Here is a 21,185-nt window from a genome sequence, read left to right on the forward strand (position 1 = left end):
CCCAACCCCGCTGGCAGTGAACACAGCTGCAGCTCTCAGGGGCTTGAGCCCCTGCATGATGATTTTACAGGAAAACAATAATGTCAAAGAGTTTATGTAGAGGATGTTCAGAAATTTCCCTCGGACCCACACCTAGCGACGAGAGAAGTGTTTTGCACACTGCCTACTGCTCCTGATGCCATCTTTCTCTTGCCTTTCTCACTCAGCTCTCTTGCTGGCCAGTTTCCAGGGTGCAGTGCCCGGATTTGCGGAAATGAAATTTCCCCATGGCTCTCCACACCTCGTCCAGTGTCAGCGAAATAACGGGGCACACCAGAGCACAGCTGTGAAGCTCACAGCTGTGGATGTGCTGGGGGCTGTCTGCACTGCGAGCAGGGGCGGTGAAGGTGCGTGGTGGGTGAGAGCAATGTGCCTTGCTGGCAGATGTCTGTCAATGAGTTGTCGACACTTCTTCTGGTCAATTAGAATCGTTTCAATGATATTATCAACTGCTTGATGATTTATTTTGACAGGAAGTTTGGGGCGCTTCAAGAAACGTCTGAACAGATCTGCTCCACTTTTTAAATGTGCGTGCTTTGGGCATATCCTGCGTGCCTGGACAGACAGCATCTGAGTGGCCTGAATGCACTTAGAAAACCTGAGTCTGTATTGCTTGTGTGAGCATAGATGCAGAGATGTCTGCGTTATGCTGCTTTGGAGGAGCAATGCATCTGATCAGATGTGGTGTGGGCCCATATTGTCTGCTGCCTTCCCCCAACAAACATCTTGGTCTAAATACAAAGACTTGCAGGACTGAAAGCTTTCTTTCTGCAGGTTTGTCTTATTTTGTTCTTAAACCATGCAGGATCTGCAGCAGCCCATGGAAGGAGGGCAGCTGAGTGCAGACTCATCTCCTCATGCTTACCCTTCATCTTCCACTCTCTCCCCACTCCCCTGAGCTGCGCAGGTCTCTGCGCAGTTTCCACATTTTTCTCTTTTCTATGCCAGAGAGCCTCAATCCATCACACAAACCACGTGCGGAACCTTGGATCATCCTGCTGCCCTTCTCTGCACATTTTCCTGTTTTGCTGTACTCTTGGAAGGGGAGGACCAGGACCACACAAGGGGAGCTGGGTCTGACCCAGAGAACAGTGATGTCTCTGACGCATTCTCTACTTTTTCCTAACCCTTCCCAAATCAGTTTTGGCTGAGAAGTTTTGCAGTTTTGGCCTCCACTGAGTGCTGAGGGGATATTTTCACGGCTGTCAGAGCTCCTGGCCTCAGAGCCCATCACTTCAGACATTGAGGTCAGGCTTGGTTTCCCCACGTGTGTCACTTCACTGACACTGGCTTTCATCTTGCTTTACTGCCAAGCTGCTCAAGCTCTCAAAAGTCCTCCTGCCATTCTTAGCACTCATCTGCAGTACCCAGAATAATTCAGTACTATTAGCAGATTGTGTCACTTCTCCACTGATCTATCGTCAGCGGATCGGGTCATGGACATGCAGGTGACCTCTCAGTTGGATCTCTCTCAGGCGCCTGCTGCTTTTTCCTTGAAAGCCACTATCTTTGGAAGAAATAAACCTCCTTTAAAAGAGCTATGCTGACTCTTCCCCAGTATGTCATATTTACCCATCTGTCCCCTAACGATGCCAGTTTCCTGCTCCTTATGCCAGTTTTTGTTCATTTGCAGAGAACAGATGTGTCATTTATCAGTCTGTGGCTCCCTGGCTGCCTCTTGGAAGCACTTTTGGTGTTGCAGCTTCCCTCTCCCAGTCCTCGTGTTCCCTGCTGTACCAAGAGCTCAGGAGAAGCTCTGCATGGCCAGCGAATATACAGTAATCTCTGCTGTATAGGGTGGCTCCAAGGACAGAAGGAGCTGGAGGTACTACAGACATTCATGGGCTTTGATTCAAAACTGTGGAAGAAGCACGTGAAGGTTCACAGGACCACATGCCCCCCTGCAATGCAGGGAGGTGCTGGTCTCAGTGCCTGACGAAAGTGATGATGGTGGCCCCACATCACCTGTGGGTGAATCCTCTTCTTGTGCCTCCTCCAGAGCACGCAAGGGCAGAGATATTCCCCTTTGAGTCACCAAAATCCTGCAGCCATGAAGCCCAGGCCCAGGCCTCTGTTGCCTGTGGAACCTGCAGAATGCTGGACTGCAGCCACTTTAACTGGAAGGGCACCAAGTGAGCCACAGGGACCACGCAGCCTGTGCCCTTCCAGACCCAGACAAGGTCCCATGTCCTGTTTTTGGCCTAGGAACCAGAACAGGGCTCCCATCCCCAGCTGCAGATGAGCCTAAGGAGCGCTCAGACTGGCAGAAGCAGCTCCTCCCATCAGCCAGGAGGGCACATGAGGGCTGAGGGCATGCACAGGGCTGGCGGGGGCCCAGAAGGCTTTACCTGGCTTTCTCTTCCTGGTGCATGCTCCAACCTGCTTGGGAAGCATTTACACAGGAAATGATGAGAGAAAGGGCTGTGCTGTGAGCCCCGGCCCAAAGGCAACAGGGAAGAGCTCCTGGATCCTCTTGAGATGGAGGCAGATGGCAGAAAACGGAGGATGGGAGCAGAGCTCCCACCAAGACCTTGCTAAGATGCCTTCCCATGTCACCTCTTTTAGTACCCTGTGAGCCAAACATCACTTCTGCACCACCGTGAAGTGCTCACCTCCCAGCCAAAGGCTGCAAATGGTGGCTCCAATGCCATCTTCCCTGGGGCCCAAGGCAGCATCCCGTCAGGCACTCCTTGCCGTGGCTGCATGAGGGAGCAGACAAAATGTTGAGTCTGGCACACACACATGCTCCTGGTCCTCTCCCATCTGTCAGCTCTGTACCCCTTGCCAAGTCCTGCACGAGCAACACTACATGACAGCCATCTGTCACAGGGCCTGGCCACGTGGCCTCGCAGATGGAGTGGCATCAAGGCCACGGATGTGGCACCAGGGCTGATCGCTGTGGTGCAGGCATCAACCCTGCATCCCTATATGCATCAGAGACAATGGATATAAACCCTTTGGGTACTGGAGCAAGATCAGCTGCAGCGAGACACAGATGGAGCTCAGCTTTGGCAGCGCGAATGCAGAAATCTGTAGCTGCTTCTTAGAGCCACGCACTGCCAAGAATGGAGAGATGTCGCCCGTGTCTTGTCACAACTGCAGAAAAAATACGAGCAGCCCGCGCCTGTGCTGAGCCATGTGGGGTGCAGAGCTCAGAGCGCCCTTCAGATCTCTCCCAGCATCTCCTGAGGGGCTCCCACCCAGCTCTGCCCTCCTCACCCCACACACTGTGCTGCCGTCCAGCTGCTCTGGGCTCCTCCCTTAACAAGGGGAAGCCAACACTGCTCAAAGCTGAAGGCTCAGGTGGATCCCGGGATGTTCCTCTGTGATGCCCCTGCGGCCACCTCACCAAGGAGAGATGCAGCAGGTTGGGATGGGAAGGAACAGCCACTATCATTCCTCCAGCACGGCGCTATTTTTAAAAAAGCAGCCACCGCAAGCTGGTCCCTCCTTGGCCACCTCCCAAAGGACGCAGAGTGCATGCTTCGCCAGCCTGAGGACTGAATGAGAGCCACTGGTGGCAGATGTTGCTGAACATCCTCCTTGGCTACTGACAGGCAGTGGAAGCGCTGTCACTCATGTGCCATCAGCTCTGAATCCGGCTTCATTCCCACCACCGGACAGACAGATTGAGAACCTCTGTTGTTTCTGTATTGTAATAACTATTTCATCATCTCCATCGGCCAGGATTTAGCAAGTGCCTGGCCTCAAATGCTTTGAGCCTTGCGCTCAACCTGTGTATGGCAGGCAGCTTTTCTCCTCCTGAAGTCTTTTGTATCCCGTATTCTCTGAATGCAGATACACTCTGAATTTCCTAATGTGGATTGTTGGGTGGTGTCTGGTTGGGGATCTGGCGGGGTTTCTATGCTAGAAGCAAGCAGTGTGCGCTACTGCTATCCAAACAGCCTCTCCAGAGAACGGGCACCACTCAGCGCAGCCTTCCCATACAATTCAAGCTGCTCCCACTTCTCCGCCGCCTCCCCGGCGGCTCTCTCTCCCGCGCCGAGGAGAGCGGGGGCAAACCGGGGGAATGCAGCCAGCCCCGGGACCAGCCCGCGGCGCCAAGGCAGGCCGGGTGGCGGCGGGGCGGGCCCCGCGGAGGGCGGGCCGGGCGGCGGGGGTGCGGGGCGGACCCGGGGGAAGCGGGCGGGGCGCGGTGGGAGCCGGGCTCGGGGAGTGGAGGGGGGGGGAGCCGGGAGCGCAGCTCGGAGCCTCGCTCGGAGCAGTCGGCGCCGCGGCTCCGGCAGGTGGCACTGGCCGCCTCCCTCGGCCGCCTCCCCCGCTCCCCCCCCGGCCCGGTCTCCGCTGCCGCGCTCAGTCCGCCGGCGCCGATGCTGCTGAGCGGAGCGGCGGCCGGCTCGGAGCGCGGCGGCGGGGCCGGGGCCGAGGCCGGGGCCGGGGCCGGGGCCGGGGCGGGCGGCGGAGCTCCGCAGTGCGTGGGCACCATGGCCCGCTGGCTCCGCGAGCACCTCGGCTTCCGCAGCGCCAAGCCCGCGCCGCCCGCGCCGCCCAAACCCGACTACCGCGCCGGGCCGCCGCAGCCGCCCCCGCCGCCGGGAGGCGCCGCCGAGCCACTGGCCTCGGCCCAGCCCGACATCGTGGCCGCGTACCGCCTGCAGAAGGAGCGCGACTTCGAGGACCCGTACAGCGGGGTGCCACCTCCCGCCGCCCCCGACGGGCCCCGCTACGTCTCGCCCAAGCACCGGCTCATCAAGGTGGAGGCGGCCGAGAAGCCGCCCGCCTGTCCCGCGCCGTCCCCCGCCGCCCCCGGCTCGCCCCCCGCCGGCCCCGAGCCGCCCGACGAGCCGCCGCAGGAGGTGAGTGCCGCGGCGGGACCCGAGGGCTGCCGGCGCGTCTCCGACGGGTTCTCCGCGTCTCCCGGCGCTGGCGTCTCTGCGGAGGCGACCCGCGGAGCTCGGGACGTCTCCCCGGTGCCGGGCCGCCCTCCCCGGGCCTCCTTCCCCGCAGCGCCGTGAGCCTGCCGGGGCCTGCCCGGCCCGTGCCAGCTGCTTTGTCGGGAAGCGGCCGTGCCTCTTTGTCTGCCGCCTCCGAGCTGGGGATGGAGAGGAGGCTAGAGCGGTCCCCGGGCCGGTGGCACGCAGACGGCGTCAGGGACGAACCCGCGGCAGCGGGCGAGAGTCCGACGGGGCACCGTGCGAATTAAGGCTCGCGGGCGCCCGGCGGTGCTGCAAGATGGGGCCTGCCGGGCGAACTCCTCGCGGATCGGCCTGCTGAAGGGAAGGAGGGAGTTGTTGATAGAACAGTCGCGGGCGTCGCCTGACACGCCGGGGAAACGCGCGCCGAGCGAAACCCGGTCGGGGAACGCTGGATGCAGGCAAACAAGTTGTCGCCGGTGGATCCCGGGAAGTTGCTCTTAGTGCATTATTGCTGTTGGAAGGTTTGCGGCGGGGCCCGTTCAGCTGTGATCCCATGAGCTGCCCGCAGCAGAGCAGGGCTTTGGTTTGTTGGGGCCTCCGGGGGTTCTTCCTCCTGAAGGCAGAGGGACGTGTGGTGCTGCAGCCCAGGGACTGGTCTATATCCATTGGATTGCAGTGAGAAGCTGGAAAGTGCAGTGAAGAGCCAAGGGCTCGGAGGCGGCTGGGGAAGCCCAGGTAGCAGCATGGGTCCAGAGGACGCCCTTCATCATCACCCAGGCAGGCAGTGGTGAGGCTATCTCCAGATCCTCCCTCTTGGTGAGGAGGAGGTTTCTCATTTTTTAGGGTTCTCATGATGGATGGAGGCAGTGCTCGAAGGGCTAGGTAAGCTGGAGATAAGCCCGTTAAAGCTAAAGCCATTTCCCTGGAGGAGCAGTGGAGCATCTACCACAGGGAGACCTTCTGCTGGGCTCAGGCACCTTTTCCAGCTCCCATCTGCTGCACTGGGTGGTGGGAGGGTTCTCTGCCCGCAGCATGGCTGGGTTGCTCGCTGTGTCCTTTGTGGAAGTGGCCCAGGAGGACTGAGGGTGGTCGCTGGAAGCTTACTCACGCTTGTGGTGCCTGTGTCAGGGTGTCCTGAAGCACATGGCACCGGGTGGATCGTCATAGCTTTGTGCAGTCTGTGGGATGGGTGGCATCCTGTGATGACATGCTTAGGGCACGTTCTGCAGCAGCTCACATTGCGTTATCAAATGTTCCGGGGGTGGTGGGGACTGGCACAGGTCCTCCTCCCTCTGCTTGGTCCCTGTGCTCCATCCCCCACAGCTTGAGCAAGGGACAGATTCTTGAGATGTGTCTCACACTCTTGAGATGTGACATGCGAGGAACAGCATTGCCAGGATTTCCCTTGATGCACGTGAGACTTAGTGAGGGAGCCCCTCATGGCACCACAGTGCCTGAGCCCAGGTGACACCTTTCTTGTCTGCTGTGAGATCTCCCCTTTGGGCCATCCCAACGGGGGCAAGAGACCACCGCATGGGCATGTGTGGCTCCAGGTTTGCCAACATACTTAGAGTCTGCCCTGAGATGTGATGCTTCTGATGCAAAGCTTTTGCTGGGAGCACAAGGTCAGCACCACGGCGTGTGGGAACGGCTGGCCAGGAAACTCCTGGGCGTATGTCTTTCCTGCCAGAGCCTCTCAACTGAGTCATCCTGTGAGATGCTGTGCTGTTCGCCCCGGGCTCCCCGCACCTCCCGTGCCCTGGGTGCAACCGTGTCCGGCTCTTGGGGCAGGGAACCAGGCCCTTCTTCTATGGCCAGCGTTTGTTTTGCTTTTGGGTTTGGCTTTGGTGCTTGCTAAAAGCTGAGCTGTGGGGTGATTCCCCTGGAGAAAAGGTCCTAGAGGTAAAATTAGAGGTAAAATGTTGCACCCAAAGGAGAGGATGAAGCGGTGAAGTTATAACTCAGAGTGGCTCCAGTGTAAGGTGCTGCATGTGGAAGAGCATTTGAGCTGCTGTGCCGGTGTCCTATCTCGTCTGAGTCTGCTCTGCATTGATGGGGTGGGAGAGGGAGGCTCCGGGAGCAGTGCCAGCAGCAAGCCAGGTGTCAGGCTATCTAGTAAAACACATCTAGGAAATGGGGCTTGTGGCAGGCTGTGATGCAGGCGGGTTTGGCAGAGGAACAAGCAGGCAACCCCTTCCTGACCCTGCTGCCACTGCGGAGCCAGAGAGCTCATTGCAGGGAGTGAGGGAGGGCTGGGCATGGTGCCTCTGATGGCACAGAACCTCCCAGGGACTGCGGGCCGCTGAGCAGCTGCATGTTCCCTGATGACTGCTGGGGTTTGCTCTGGGGGTGATGCTATGCTGGTTGTGGGAGAGCTGCCCCTGGGTGAGCTGGAGCTGCCCTAGGAGCCCTGGAGGGAGATGGGTGATGGACAAGACACCAAGGAGTTGTGGGGGTGTTTATAACTCCGGTTCCTGTCCCTTTTTCCTGCTGTGTTTTTTTGCTCCAGGCTATTGTCACTTTTCACAGGAAGGAGGAAAGAGGTGTTTTGTTTTAAACCCATTAATCGAAGAGCAGTCTGGCTCTGCCACTGGCTGTGGTGGAGTGGCAGATTGCACCCGTGAGGACAAACCTTGAGCTTGTTGTGTTTTCCTTGTGAAATCGTACCCAGGAGGCTCCTGGTCCTATTTCCTGGTTACTCTTGGTTGCTTGGGGGTCCCCTCCTGCATCACTTGTGATATATGGGGCCTGAGAAGGAAGAGAGGAAGCTATAGGCTGCTCGTAGTCCTTTTGCTAAGAGACGCCTAGATGCCTACCGATGTGCCTGCAGCCCTGACAAATAACCAGTGAGCTCCCAGTTTCACCAGTGCCTGCCAGCTTCCCTGAACTGGGTCTCAGGCTGCCTCAGAAAACATGGCTAAGCTGAGAGCCTTACTTTCGGAAACAACCTTGCTGGGGCATCTGTATGGGCGCTAGTGGCTTTGCTGGTGCCAGGCCAATGCTAACAGAGGAGGCTGGGCTGCCTTCTGCTCTGCTTGGCTCTGGCCCAGCTTCTGGGACAAAGGCTGGAGCGTTTCCACTGCTGAGAGCCTCATGCGGGTGCCTGGAAAGCCGCAGGCTGCCAGCACCTGCTCTGCAGGATTGCAGAGCCCGCTTGGAGCCTTCCTCCAAAGGAAAACAAAAGGGACAGGTGGAGTGGCAGCAACCCATGGCTCCTGCTGCCAGAACTTGGAGGCTCATCTGTCCCCATGGAGCTTGAGGTCCTGGCTGCTGCTCTGGGTGCTCCTCGTGGTGAGGTGGTGACATTTGAAGGGGCTTCAGCTGGTCCCTTGGAAAGGCAGGGAATGGCCTAACCTTTCTCCCGTCCTTCCCTTTTCCAGCTGGCTGTCCTGGAGGACTACGCAGACCCCTTTGATGCTGCGCAGGTGGCTGGTAGCCAGGCAGGGGTGGAGAAGGTGACAGAGAATGATGGGTATATGGAACCGTACGAAGCCCAGAAGATGATGGCTGGTAAGGTGGAAAGTTCTGTGCAAGGACCACTGCACTCTTCCGTTTCCTGCTGCTCTGTGAATTTGGTGGCCACTGCTCTGTTCCTTGCAGCCTGTGCTGGCACCAGGTCTCACAGGGGTGGCCACCAAATCCGGTGGATGGCTACAGAGGAGCACAGCTGCTTTGCAGCCAGATTTTCACAGATTTACATGTGTGATAGGTTGGCCACAGACAGAGCACTTGTAAAGGCTACATGAGTATTAAAGGCCCCTCAACACTTCTGCTTGCAGTGCTGCTCGTGAGGTTGAGCCAGGAGAGACATGACATTCGATGGGTCTGGCACAGAGCAAGATGGATGTGGGAGCTATTTAATTTGGTTATGGCTGTTGCAGAGCGTGCTGTTGTCTGCTGCAGCAGCAGGGTCCCCCACGGTTTTGTTTATGGCTTGAAAGCAGGCGAGGTGAGAGCACGTGCTCCCAGAGGCATTGCTCTGACTGCTGCAGTGCACGCAGGGCTGCATGCTCCAGGCTCTGGCTCTGCTTTCCTGTCCTGTGGTTTCTCTGGAGCAAATGGTTTCTGTAAAGCTCGTGCAGCTTTTGGAGGACATTGCTGCTTTCTTGGAAGAATCAGCATCAACAAGGAGTCTTATTGTGTCTGTGGAGAGATTTTTGTTCTGCTCAAGAGTTGGACATTTAGTTAAACACTGCACTGTGGGGAGAGCAGGTATCCTGATGCTGGGAACTGCTCAGGACCCTGCTGTCTGGCAGCTGAGCTGCTTGTGACAGGCAGTTGCTGGAGGTTTGGGCCCTCTCCGTCACTTGTGCTTCCCACCCTACATCACCCTCAGGTGAAACCAAGCTCTTTTGTCTGGTTTTGGGGACTGTGACCAAGTGAGAAGCTCACATTCTGTTCCATTTTCTGCTAGAGATCCGCCAGAAAGGCTTACGGGAGGCTCCAACCCGGCCACTTCACCTCTACGACACTCCTTATGAGCCCATCTCTGGAGGGCTGGATGTGGACACTGACCGCCCTGCCTGCCCCAGGCCTAGGGAATCTCGTTTGCCTGAGGATGATGAGCGGCCGCCGGAGGAGTACGACCAGCCCTGGGAGTGGAAGAAGGAGAGGATCTCCAAAGCTTTTGCAGGTGAGCTGGGATGGAGGCAGCCGGAGTTTTGAGAAGCAGCTACTGATGTTGTGTAGTATTTTGTAGTGGGGAAGCTGGGATGGTGGTGTCAGCTTCTGCATTTCTGTGTCTCAGGGAGTGATGTTTCACTTGCACAGTGGCTGTTTGTCTTCAGCTTGTGGCAGCCAGGCTATGTGGGGCTGGTGGATGGAGCTGCCAGGAAGAGCTCTGGTTCCTTGAGACCACCTTTTGCAGGAAGGAGGGCTGGGCTGTCCCTGGCAGGCTTTGGCCAGACGAACGTCCATCCCCCTGACCTGTTTATCCATGTTGCGGGATCAATTGTGTTTGTGTTTGTTAATGAGGAAATCCATGCTGTGCATTAGTGCTGGCTCCATTGCCAGCACTGGCTAATTGCCATGCTCTTATCTAAGATGCATTTGAATTTGCAGCAGTGTGTCTGTGCTGCTGCTTGTGTGCACAAGGCATGAGCCTGTGATGGCAGTGGAGAGGCATGGAGGCTGGGGCTTGGGAGTGATTCACCTTTTGAGTGAATGTGACACTGGTGTCTGACTGTCTCTGTGGGTGGCTGGGATTTGGGTCCTGGCACCCTGAGCTGAGTATTTAATTGGGCTGGATTTGTGCTGAGGTATCTGTGTAGGGGATTTGCCCGTTTCCCCTTGGTGGAGGATGTGCATTCATACATCTGGCTCATGCATAGATGCCCATAGATGTTCCAGGTTGGCTCTGAGTCTGGAAGGAATTATTGCATGGCAAAGCCAGTTGCCATGCCTTGGCATGTGTGTGGGATCTCAGGAGCATCCTGAGGTGCTGGAATCTTCCTGCTGGTCCCCCCGTTGAGACGCAGTGGTACCAGCACTGGGCTAATCCACTGCGAGCTGCATCTGCGCTCCCTTCCCTGCTGCTGCAGACTGCCTGCAGCCACCTTGTCATAGACTGCTTGTCCTACAGGATCCTGGCTGTCACCTGGAGCTTTGCTGGTTCTGGATGCCTGTCTGGGCAGCCAGCACCCTTTCCCCTTCCACCCCTCTTCCTCCTGTCACCTCCCTTAGCCCCATCTCTGCTGGTGGTGGCTGTTGGTCCCCTTGGCCAGCACATGGCTCCTGGGAATTCAGTCTTTACCTTACAGCTGCTGTTTTTCTCACGAGGTCTGGTGTTGCTGACGTTTTTTTTCTAAGCCTTCTCTTTCTCTCTTTCTCTTTCTCTCTCTTCCTACCCCTCCCTCACCCCTCCTTGTATCCAGTTGAAATCAAGGTCATTAAAGACCTGCCGTGGCCGCCACCGGTGGGACAGCTCGACAGCGGTGAAACCCCCCCAGACAGTGAGGCCAATGCCTCCGTCCCCCCGCAGCATGGCCCGCAGAGCTACGAAGATGCCAACGGTGGGTGTCGCATGACAGCTGGGGTCTGGGGGGGCTCGGCCGATGCCTGCTGGGACTCTACCAGCACTGTGCCACGCTCTGCAGGTCCCTTCCCTCACCCTCCCCCCCACTCCTCCTCCTCTTCCTCCTCTTCCTCCTTGGCTTGCCCGTCCTGGGCAGGACACACGTGTTGTCCTTGCCTTTTCCACATCTCTGGTTACATATCTTTGTGCCTGTGGTGGTCGAGCTACACCGGGGGATTTTTCAGTGGCAGTTATTATTGACTGTTTTGTTCCCTCCTCTTTGCCTCCAAATTCCTAGCATTTGATGGCTGCTTTTAGCTTTTCTTTTTGAGTGTTTAGTTGATGTTTTCCTGTGACTCTTAATATGCAACCCCCTTATGGGCACAATACCAGCTAATTCAGATCCCACCACTGAAATTTGGGGCTATTTTTTCCCCAGATGCATCCCTTTGTCATTCAGCACCACTCTGTTTTACCTGTCGTTTCCCTGCTTTGCTGTTCAGTGGCAGGAGATCCCTCTGGATTCCCAGCTCTTGCTTTCACTATCCTGAAGAGCTCCATCTCCCAGACACGCTTTGTCATCTCAGGTTTGCCTTTCTGCAGAGCCCTTTTTGTGCATGCTGGGAGGCAGAGCCCCTGCTAAACTCTCCTTGAGCTCTGCTGGCCATTTCACTTACAGCAGCCAATGACTGCGGCTTCTCTTTTGACCCATTATTAATTTTTTAAGGACCTTGTTCTGTAGTAAGGTTTTTACAAGAGCATCGTCTAAAGGGCTTCTGTCAGAACCCACCCAGGCTGGTGGGTCCGGACTGGGCTGGCCTTGCTTACATGAGACCAATGTGTGAGACGTGACTTCGCAGCATGCTGTGCCCACCCGTGCGTCACTAAGGCTGTTCCTGATGGATGCTGTGATATGCCAGCTGCGGACATCTGATTTCCTTGTCTGCAATTACCCAGATCCCTGCAGAGCTTCGTACAGACCCCGCTGGCTCCCCACGAGGTTGTGTGTGACGGCCGATGTTGCTTCGCAGGGACACCCTGCAGCAGCGTGGCTGCCCCACATGCCCTCCTGGTGAGGCCACAAGCTGAGCTCATCCCAGAAAGAGAAGGGCCTAATGGAAAACTTCTCGCTTCTCTTTGTACGACAAATGCAGGTGTCACGCAGAACTAATTTGTGTGCTGCACAGCCACCTCCTTCCTCTGTCATTTGTTATCCCTGCGGTCGCTCTGAAGACATCGGTTTGTCATTTTTCCTGGCTTAAGCAACACAAACGCTCATTTTCATTTTGACTCGCTTTGTTGTGTTAAGTTTATCTCAACGGAGTTACGTGTTATTTTCTACTGTCCCTGTCTGGGGGTGACTTGAGCTTCTTGAAGGATGTCTTCTCCATCCCGGGGACTTGTTTTTAATATCCTGTTTAATCATGTGCATGCCTCTGATGCTCTCTGACAGATACTATGTATTTCTTCTGAGCCTCTAATATGATGACTTTGTGCTGCTAGCAAGTGCTTCAGCCTTCTGATTGCCTGACTTTTTAATGATTGCCCCAATTTTTTAAGGTGATGAGTTGAAATTGAAGCCTCTAGCCGGCTGCTAAAGGCAAGGGCAAGCCCATGTAAAAGGTGAACCTCTGCAGAGGCATGGCCTGAGCACCTCGTTCCTCAGCTCCTCCTGAGGAAATTTGAGCTGAGATGTTTGCAGAGGACTGAAAAAACTGCATTGGTGAACAGGGAAGCTTATCCTGAGGGCCAGGTCTGGCACACCCACCCTTGGGGCAGTTGTGCTCTGCAGCAGCATCCGCCAGCGGCTCTGCCGATCAATAAGTAATTTGTGCGAGGGGGCTCGCTTGGCAGGGGAGCAATAATGAACTCTCTGGAGGAGGGAGAAACAATATTATTAATGCTGAAATCATCTTGCACGGAAATAACATTCAGTGGGAGGCTGGGTCCCCAGGGCACATCTTGGTTAATCCCCCTCCTGCTTCTTCCTTCAGCTCCATCTTCCTAACTCCTCTTTTCTTCTTTTCAAGATTGGAGAGCCTCTCAGTACTAATTCTCTTGATGGAGATGCCTAATTGTATGCTGCAACCACCGAATCTCATTACATTAGCAACACACGTAAGCTCTCTGAGCTTATGAAACCTCTCTGGAAAATATTTCCAGGGACTGGGGCATGGTGAGAACCCCGCTCTGCACTGAGTCTTGGGGGTAGATGCTGCATGGAGCTGCCCTGTGCTGTCCTCGTATGGGGACGGGGCAGTGAGAGGGACCCAGTGTGATTTGGCATGGCTCTGGCTGTCTCTGCAGCCTTCTTCTGCATGGGGAGAGCTGGGTTTGTTTGCAGTCCGTCAGACTGTCCCTGCCACCGCTGTGATGTCCGTCTGTCTTGCAGGGCCATCAGAGGGGCTGGGCTATGGCCGCACCTCACCATGCAGGGAGGAGAAGGCTAGGGCTGCCCTCAGACATGGTACCAACAGCTTCAAGAGCACCAAGGCATTGAGCACGGAGCCTGGTCCCTTCCTTGGGGAGAGGATTGACCCCGCGCTGCCCCTGGAGAGCCAGTGGTGAGTTCTGTGTGCTCCAGGTGGCTCTTTTGTATCCCCATCGCTGTCTTCCCCTCACTTTCTTCCCCAGCACTGTGTTTCTGCCAACTCCTACTTGTCCCCGCTGCCCTCCTTAAGCTACCCCTGCCCCCTGGCACCCTCTGCCACCCGCACCCCTTACCCCCAGCATGGGGACTGGTGTCGCTGCTGCCGCGAGGCTCTGTGCTGCTTGAAGCATGCATGTAGCCAAGTCCCTCTCCCCCCCGCAGCTGGTATCATGGGGCCATCAGCCGGACGGACGCAGAGACGCTGCTGAGGCTCTGCAAGGAGGCCAGCTACTTGGTGCGCAACAGCGAGACCAGCAAGAACGACTTCTCCCTCTCCTTGAAGTGAGTGAACCTGTGCAACCTGGGGGGCTGCAGCTGGGGCCGTGCTGCGCTGTCTTTGCGGCGGAGGTGATGCCAAGCATGTACCCCCAGTGCTTTGGGGGCTTGGAACAGCACACTCCACAGGGCTGCTCGGGGACAACAGCAGGGCTTCGGAATACGAGATCTGCCTTTCTTTGTGGGGTGGCACAGGCTTTTGACGTTTGGTTTGGTGTCTGGCAGAAGCGTCTCTTGGGAAGACTTCCAGAGCTAGATGCACGCTGCTTTCCCCTTGGCAGTGCTCATAATCCCTCAGACGGATAAAATGATGTGCCCTATTACTCATTTGAATGTGTGTGATTACAGCTTCCAGCTCTGGCTTATTGCTGCCCCTTTTTGTAGCTGAATTTCATGAGAAAATAAAGTCTGTGCAATGCTGTTATTTATGGAAATGTCCCCAGCCCTTCTTCCCCAGCTCTCTGAAATGCTGAAGCCGTTCCTTAGCTGTGTGGTAGAGAGGGCACTGTGCTGCTTTGATTTCTCAGCAGGGAAGCCTCGCTCCCACAGCATGGCTGGGTTTCTGCTTGGGTCAGGAGGGGATCTTTGCACCTTCCCCAAATTTTCCACTTTCTCTGAGAGCCAAAGCTGCATGAAGCATCAAGGTACATGCATAGAGCTCCATTCCTAGCTCCTTGGGGAGTCTCGGGGCAATCTGAACCTGCAAAAATAAAGCTGCTTCTGTCCTGAAGATGATGACGGATTAGCAAATACTTCCTTGTCCTTCTGCAGGGCTAGTACATTAGCTCTCTTCCTGTCACGTAGGAAAAAAGTATTGAGCACTTCAGTCATCCCTGCCTGACGGCAGCCCAGGTGTCCCTACCCTTTTCTCAATATACCCAATATTTTCCCAGTGGTCTCTGTACCTGTATTGCTACCTGGCAGATTCAGCCTCCCCTGTTTATTTTCCAGTGCCACAGTTGTGAATTAGATTTCTCCATCTCTTTTTTTTTTCCTTTTTTTTTTTCTTTTTATTTCTGCCTTCAGCACCAAAGTGGGGCAGATGTTTATCTGGAAAAAAAAAAAAGTATCTGTGCTTCCTTCTGTGCTTGTAGCCTTTAGATCAGACAGCAAACCTCTTGCAAAAGCTCATCGCTTTCATTTCTTTGTCGGAATTTTTACTGATGCTTGAATTTTCTCAGTAATGTTTCCTTGCCTTGGGGCGAGCTCTTCTGAAGCAACAGCTTCTGCTGATTGGTGAGTGGTGTTGGAGGCCATGAGATGCCCTCTCAGCCACCAGTAAGCCATTACATGTGTCTGAGAGGTGGCATCGGGATTGGTGGGACTCCCTCCCTCTCCAGCGTGGCTGCCCCCCAGGTCAGCTGAAAAGCTCTGATACTGAGTATTTCCCCATTTTCACAGCTTCCCTACAATTCAGTCATCTCCTCGGATTTTTTCTCCCTGAGTCTCATGGCAAGAATGCCCTTCTCAAATGGCACACGTGGGTGGGACGTAGCCTTGCAGCTCTGTGCTTCTGCCCACAGGAGGCTGCATCCCATCCAAGAGCTGGTCAGGCAGTGTCCAAGATCTTCGTCTGCAGAGACCGCACAGCCTCAGGAATGTGATTTTTACTGTGTTGCCTTTCTCTATAGAGCCTTTTCAAGGAAGATCCCTTGGGATGCTTTTTATATAGCTCTAAGCTGCTTGCCTGCGTCTATCTCTTTTTTTTTTTTTTAAACTATTTTTCTCGAGGAAGGTGGAGTGACTGAAGAGATGATCTGAAAGTGGAGCTCTGGTGCTGATCCCCAGTCATTTTGTGTTGCCTTAAAGGAAAATGTGCACAAAAGAGAGCAGCAGGAGCCTGCCAGGTAGCTGGGAGGCTTAACCCTGTCATGACCACTCTGGCTGTGCTGCCCCTCAGAGTGCTGTGGGCAGGATTATGCTGTATTAACTGCTCAGAGGATGAGTCACTGGCAGCTCATTCCTTCCTGGAGGCAGCTGAAGCTGTGGTGTGGAGGCTGGAGGCTCTCTGTGCCCGTTGCATGGTACAGAGGTTGCAGCAGCTGCTGGCTGTGACTCTGCTGGCTTTTCAGTGTGCTCCCTTGAGCATTTCCAGTCTCGGTCACATCTCTGAGCTTGCAACATAAACCTAGGGAGCAATTGGGGCAAAACCCACCTCGCTATGGACCTTGTGTGGCAGCTCTCCTCCAGCACTTACCCTGTACTGAGCCCTGTGTGTGCCCCAGACACAACCCCTTTCCCGGTGGGGTTGGCTCTCTGCTTCTCAGCTCCTAAATGGATTCTGCTAATGCAGCTGCTCTGTCCATTATGGGCACCGTCTCCAGCCGGGGGGATGGGACTGGCCTGCACAGCACTGGATACGGCTCAGCATTGCTGATGAGGTCCTGTCTGCTTTTAAGTCATCAATATTTTGCTGTAATGTGCATTCCAGACGCTGCAGACAGGCTGTGGCTCTCCTCAGAGACGCAAATTAATAGCAACAGGGCCATTAGCCCGTCACTTGGAATCAGAGCTCGTGGCAGTATCTGCCTGCGCAGCCGCGTGTGGCTCAGTGCCTGTGCTGTGCCGGGAAATGGCCTTGCTATGCTGAGCGGGTTTTATGGGGCCTGCAGTGATGGTAAAGGGAGGGGGGCACAGCCTGAAGGAGGAAATCCTGCTTTGTTGCAGCAAGGCAGGGGATGCAGCAGCTTGACGCCTCCTGGTGTGACTGCTGTGTGAGCTGGGGTGGCTGTAAGAAGGGCTTCATTCCCACTGGGCTGAGAGCTGCAGGACCGGAGGGCGATGTGAGAAGGGCCATGGCTGCAGATGTGGGGGTCTGGGGACTACTGTCTCCTCTAACCCTGCCTCTGTCTTTCCTCACAGGAGCAGCCAGGGCTTCATGCACATGAAACTATCCCGGACCCAGGAGAACAAGTACGTGCTGGGTCAGCACAGCCCGCCCTTTGACAGCGTGCCAGAGATCATTCATCACTACGCCAGCCGCAAGCTGCCCATCAAGGGGGCTGAGCACATGTCCTTGCTTTACCCGGTGGCTATCCGCACTCTATAGCTGTCACCACGCACGAGCCGAGCTCGAAGCTGTGTGGACCTGAAGGTGGCCTGTCTGCAGGGCCGAACGCTGCTGTAGTGGATGGGCACCAGAGCAGCGAGCTGGGCACAGATGGTGTTACTGGGGACTTTGGCAGTTAGACCCCTCGTCATGCTCTCACCTGGGGTTCCTGTGTGCCAGTGTGCCTGCTGGGATGGTGGCAGGGAGAAGGAGCTGAGTGGGAGCATCCATGTGCTGCCCTCGCCCTCTTGGGAAGCAAGGACTGGAACTGGGGCACCGGAGAGGACATGAGGGGAGCAAGGTGCAGGAAAGGGGGGAAGAAGTATCCTGGGATGTCTCCTGAGGGCACCTGGCTCTGCCCACGTCCTGCGCAACAGAGAGGATGCCCTGTGCCTGCTGGTGAGAAGGCTGGTGCTGTCACAGTGAGGCACAGAGGGGGAGGCTGCTGGGGCTCCCACCCGTGTGGGTGCTTGGTGCTCCTTGCCTTCATTTGCCAAATGTACATAGTAACTGGTCAGAGCTGCGCATGCAGCACCACTGCCTAATAAAGCGATGGATGCACGGTCACCTGCTCTGCAGGGACTCTGTACCCTCAACCCAAAAGCTGGGTGGGGAGCTGGCACGACAAAACTCTGCTAAACAGCAGGGAGGGGATTTTACTAAGCAAAATGGCTTCGTTTTTCATTCTCATGTACAGAGAACTGAGTAGTTCAGCACAGTCATCAGTGACATGGGACAAAAGACAGTTTTCGTGTCCTGAGTGTGTCTTTGAGACCCTTTGTGGGCGGCAGTAAGCTGGGTTTGCCTGTTATGCTGGGCTGAGGGGGATGCTCTTGAGGCTCCTTGGCTTGTTTTGCTTCACCTCTTGTAAACCTTAGGCAAAATCCTTGAATTTCCCAGGTTTGTCCTCTTCCCTGGATGTGTAGTGGCTCTAGCCCTGTTTGTCTTCCAGACACCCTGTCTCTGGGGCAGGTTGTTTCTCCTCTTTCTGTGTCTGAAGTTACATGCTCCTAGGACAGAGCTGATCCTGTTGCTTTGCTGGGAGGGTGGAGATGGTCCGTGGGACCATGAGGAGTTTGTACAGGCTCTGACATTTTCTACACTCAATCCATAGCTGAGGAATTGCTGCTTCAATGGCCTATCGTGGCTTTGGGCTTCTGTGGGGGCACAGGCTGCGTGCTGCATGAGGCCTGCAGAAGCCATGGTACTTTGTTCCCCGATGTGCAGCCTCCACCACTTCTTAAAAGGCTGTGGTTTGAGTTTGTCTTGGGCACTTAGTGTCTCCTTACAGCAGTGTTCAGCTGCTGGCAGCCCTGGCTGCCTCTCCCCAGCCCATCGAGGCACCTTATCCAGTGGGGATGGAGCGACTCTGGCTGGAGGGTTTTTCTCCTGGAACTGCTTCTGTGAGTATCAGAGCATGCAAAAAGGGTTGGAGATGCTGGAATGCATCTGCAGAGATGCTCTTAGGTGCCCTAGCTGCATTGAAAATGCTTTAACAGGCTCTTGCTTTGTATTGCTACTGCCTTCCTAGTGACTGGCAAGAAAAGCAGAGGCTACTTGAATCCACGCAACCAGGGAAGAAAAGCACAGGAGAGCTTCACCATGTATTCTGAATTGTTTTTCTCTCTTGAGAAACGATGGCAAAGAACAAAGTGGCTGGCAGCTGCCTGCACCAGTGAGCTTGTGTCCTGTCAGTGAAATCCCACCTATGCAGCCTGGCTGCATATTAGGTGTCCCTGCCAAACAGAGAGCAGCTGGGTCAGGCTTAAAAATCGGGACAAGGTGTGACTAGGCTGGTGTTCGATGGACTCTCACAGGCACGTAGCTTCTGGTCCTCCCCTCCTCTCATTTGCCCTGGGGATTTTTGGCTCTTGCTTCAAAAGCCTGATTGTGGTGGAGGATTTTGCCTGTGTTGTTCTGCCTGATGGCCTGCAGGAAGATGCTCAGGATGGAGCGATACTCAGCTTCCCCAAGCCAGCCTGGTCAGGGTTTGGACCTGAGCTTCTCAAATCGAGCAGATCCATGCAGGTCCTGCACATGTGGGGTCTCGTTTAGGGATTTCCACAGAAAGTATATTGCTCTGAGCATGGCTCTGGGTCTGGAATACTGTTGCATCCTCTCTTTGTGATCCTCAGGCGCTTCTCAGAAAATGTAGATGGATTGAATCTTCAAACGGGACTTAGCCCTGTTTTTGCTCTCCTGTGAGTGAAACGAGTTTTGTTGGGAAATAATAGAAGGGCAGATGTGTAACAGGGATAGTGTAGTGACAGGGGATCCCCATTCATGAGTGAGCTCAACTCTAGGATGGACAAAGACCCGAGCAGCCTGATGTGGCTTTGAGATTAACCCCACTGAGGGCGTGAAGGTGGTCAAGAGACCTTTCATTGTAGCAGTTCCCAACCCACTTGTTGTCCCAGCAATCCCCCACATCCCGCAGCTGCCTCTGTTCTCCATCCTTCCTCCCTGTCAGTGAAACAGCTCTGCCATTCATTGCCTGATCTCTAGTTCCTTGCTAAGCCCTCCATAATTGCCAAACTGCTTTAGCATGCTGTAGGCCGTGATAATGAAGGAAAGAAGTTTGTTTCGTAATTGGATTAGTGCTGCTGGGAGCGTGATCTTGCACAGAGGTCAGGTTGGAGCTGCACAGCCCTGGAGTCCCACACTGCTCTGCCTGGTTGTGGGCCAGCTTGGGTCTGTGCTTGCTCCTGCAAAGGCCTTTGCTAGCCAAAAGACACAGCATTGCAGGAGGAAGGCATCCCAGAGCTGTGAAGGGTTGATTCAGGGCTGAATTTGAACCTGCCTTCCTTGGAAATGGGAATGTTTGCTGAAACTCTGTTAGCATCCGCAGTGTCCCTTGCCTGCTAGGAATGAAGCGGTTTGGTTAGGGTCAGGCTTGATGTGAGCTTCATCACCTTTCCCAGCACGAGCCCTCAGGGCTCCTGAACACCAATAGCTGATCCTTGTGGGTTTGGGTAAAACCCATGTAGACAGTTGTCCATCATCGATGCCCCCCCTCCCTGCCTCTCTGGCCTGCAGAAGTGCTGTTAAACCTAAGCCTGGTGATCAGATTAAACCCCAGCCCTATCAGTGATGCCTGAGTTGCTTGGATGTTTCTGAGAACAGTGCCCTGTGTCCTGTCTCCAGCCACGGCAATCTCCAGTGCTGCAGGAGAAGGATCAAACAAAACCTCAGCTGACAAAGTTTATAGCAGAGTGGAGAAATTTGTTCCCGACCCCTGCAGGCTACCAGCAAAACGTGCAGCGTAGCACGTGTTGTGCACACATGGCACACACATGGTGCGGCTGAATGCCTCCTTTCAAATCTCGTGGAGACCAGCATGTTTGATGCAAGGGGCAGCTTCAGCTCCTGACTCAGAGACCACCCTTGCTCAGTTCCTTTGGTGTACTTCCCCAGCATCATCTCAAAGCAGTTTCTTGTTCCTGCTGCCCTCTTTGGAAACTGTCCCAAAACATCTGTGCTCATATGCTTCCACCTAATTTTCAGTCTACACTTGTGATGAGTTCTGTCCTTTACACAGTTTTGGGGAGGGCTATCTTTAAAGCGGCATGCTTGGGCAGATCTTGTGGGTGAGATCTTCCCAGTGCCTTGCTAATGGTGCAGCTCTGTCCCTCTTGAAAGCTCAGCCTCGCTCTCATCCCTGAACTGTTTGCTGTTGGTATTCATGGGGTCACTCCAATACTAGGGGTGGAGACAAAATCCTAGAAATACCTCTTCACTCAGAGACACCCTTGTTAATACAAACCATCATTTACTTGATTAGCTGGTTCCTCCACTGTAACCATACCCACCACTCCCGTCACTGGAAACTGGTTCCTGTTTCTCCAACCAGCCTAAATGTGCTGCATAATCTTGTCTAAGAAGTTACTTATGAGAGAAGATCATTAAATTAAACTGACAGAATGTATCTGTGATAAATCGTTTCCATTTGCCTTCCTATCTTGGAGCTGGATTTCCTTCAAAACCTGCTCAGAGCCTCAGAAGTCTGTATGTTTGAATCTCTTTCCTTTTCTGGGGGGCGTGTCAGCTGAATTTGCTTGCTGTTTAAGCTCTTTTCATGTTACTCTAAATCTGGTCCTTTTTTCACAGTGATATGACCGTGCTCCTTTCCTCCTTTATCTCATGCAGTATCTCCCCGTTGACCCTCATCTCATGCATTGGCAGCGTGTCCTCACCTGGTGCCTGGGGCACTGTCCCTCATGCCCTGCTCAGCCTGGTGACCCGCACAGCTACGTGCCTTTCATTTCCAGGATAAAAGTATGC

The 21,185-nt window shown here is 54.8% G+C and overlaps 2 protein-coding genes across 4 annotated transcripts in view; one reads left to right on the forward strand and one right to left on the reverse strand.

The window, feature by feature from the left end:
* LOC128075639 (mucosa-associated lymphoid tissue lymphoma translocation protein 1-like) overlaps positions 1 to 21,185 on the reverse strand; it is a 102,639-nt gene that overhangs the window by 77,107 nt on the left and 4,347 nt on the right. The gene's annotated exons all lie outside the window — the stretch shown is intronic.
* On the forward strand, positions 4,227 to 20,840 carry SHF (Src homology 2 domain containing F). 3 transcript variants are annotated; one of them, XM_052672615.1, is made up of 7 exons: positions 4,227 to 4,856; positions 8,297 to 8,426; positions 9,331 to 9,549; positions 10,790 to 10,927; positions 13,322 to 13,493; positions 13,742 to 13,861; positions 16,718 to 20,840. In XM_052672615.1, exons 1-7 carry the CDS (start codon positions 4,371 to 4,373, stop codon positions 16,902 to 16,904), a joined length of 1,452 nt encoding a protein of 483 aa, XP_052528575.1. In that variant the 5' UTR covers positions 4,227 to 4,370; the 3' UTR covers positions 16,905 to 20,840. The 3 variants fall into 3 exon arrangements, with proteins under 3 accessions (XP_052528575.1, XP_052528573.1, XP_052528574.1); XM_052672613.1 differs by lacking the exon at positions 10,790 to 10,927; XM_052672614.1 differs by lacking the exons at positions 13,322 to 13,493; positions 13,742 to 13,861; positions 16,718 to 20,840 and adding an exon at positions 11,369 to 13,315.

The sequence above is a fragment of the Tympanuchus pallidicinctus genome, unplaced genomic scaffold, assembly GCF_026119805.1.
Source record: "Tympanuchus pallidicinctus isolate F22 unplaced genomic scaffold, pur_lepc_1.0 scaffold12, whole genome shotgun sequence".
Lineage (NCBI taxonomy): Eukaryota > Metazoa > Chordata > Aves > Galliformes > Phasianidae > Tympanuchus > Tympanuchus pallidicinctus.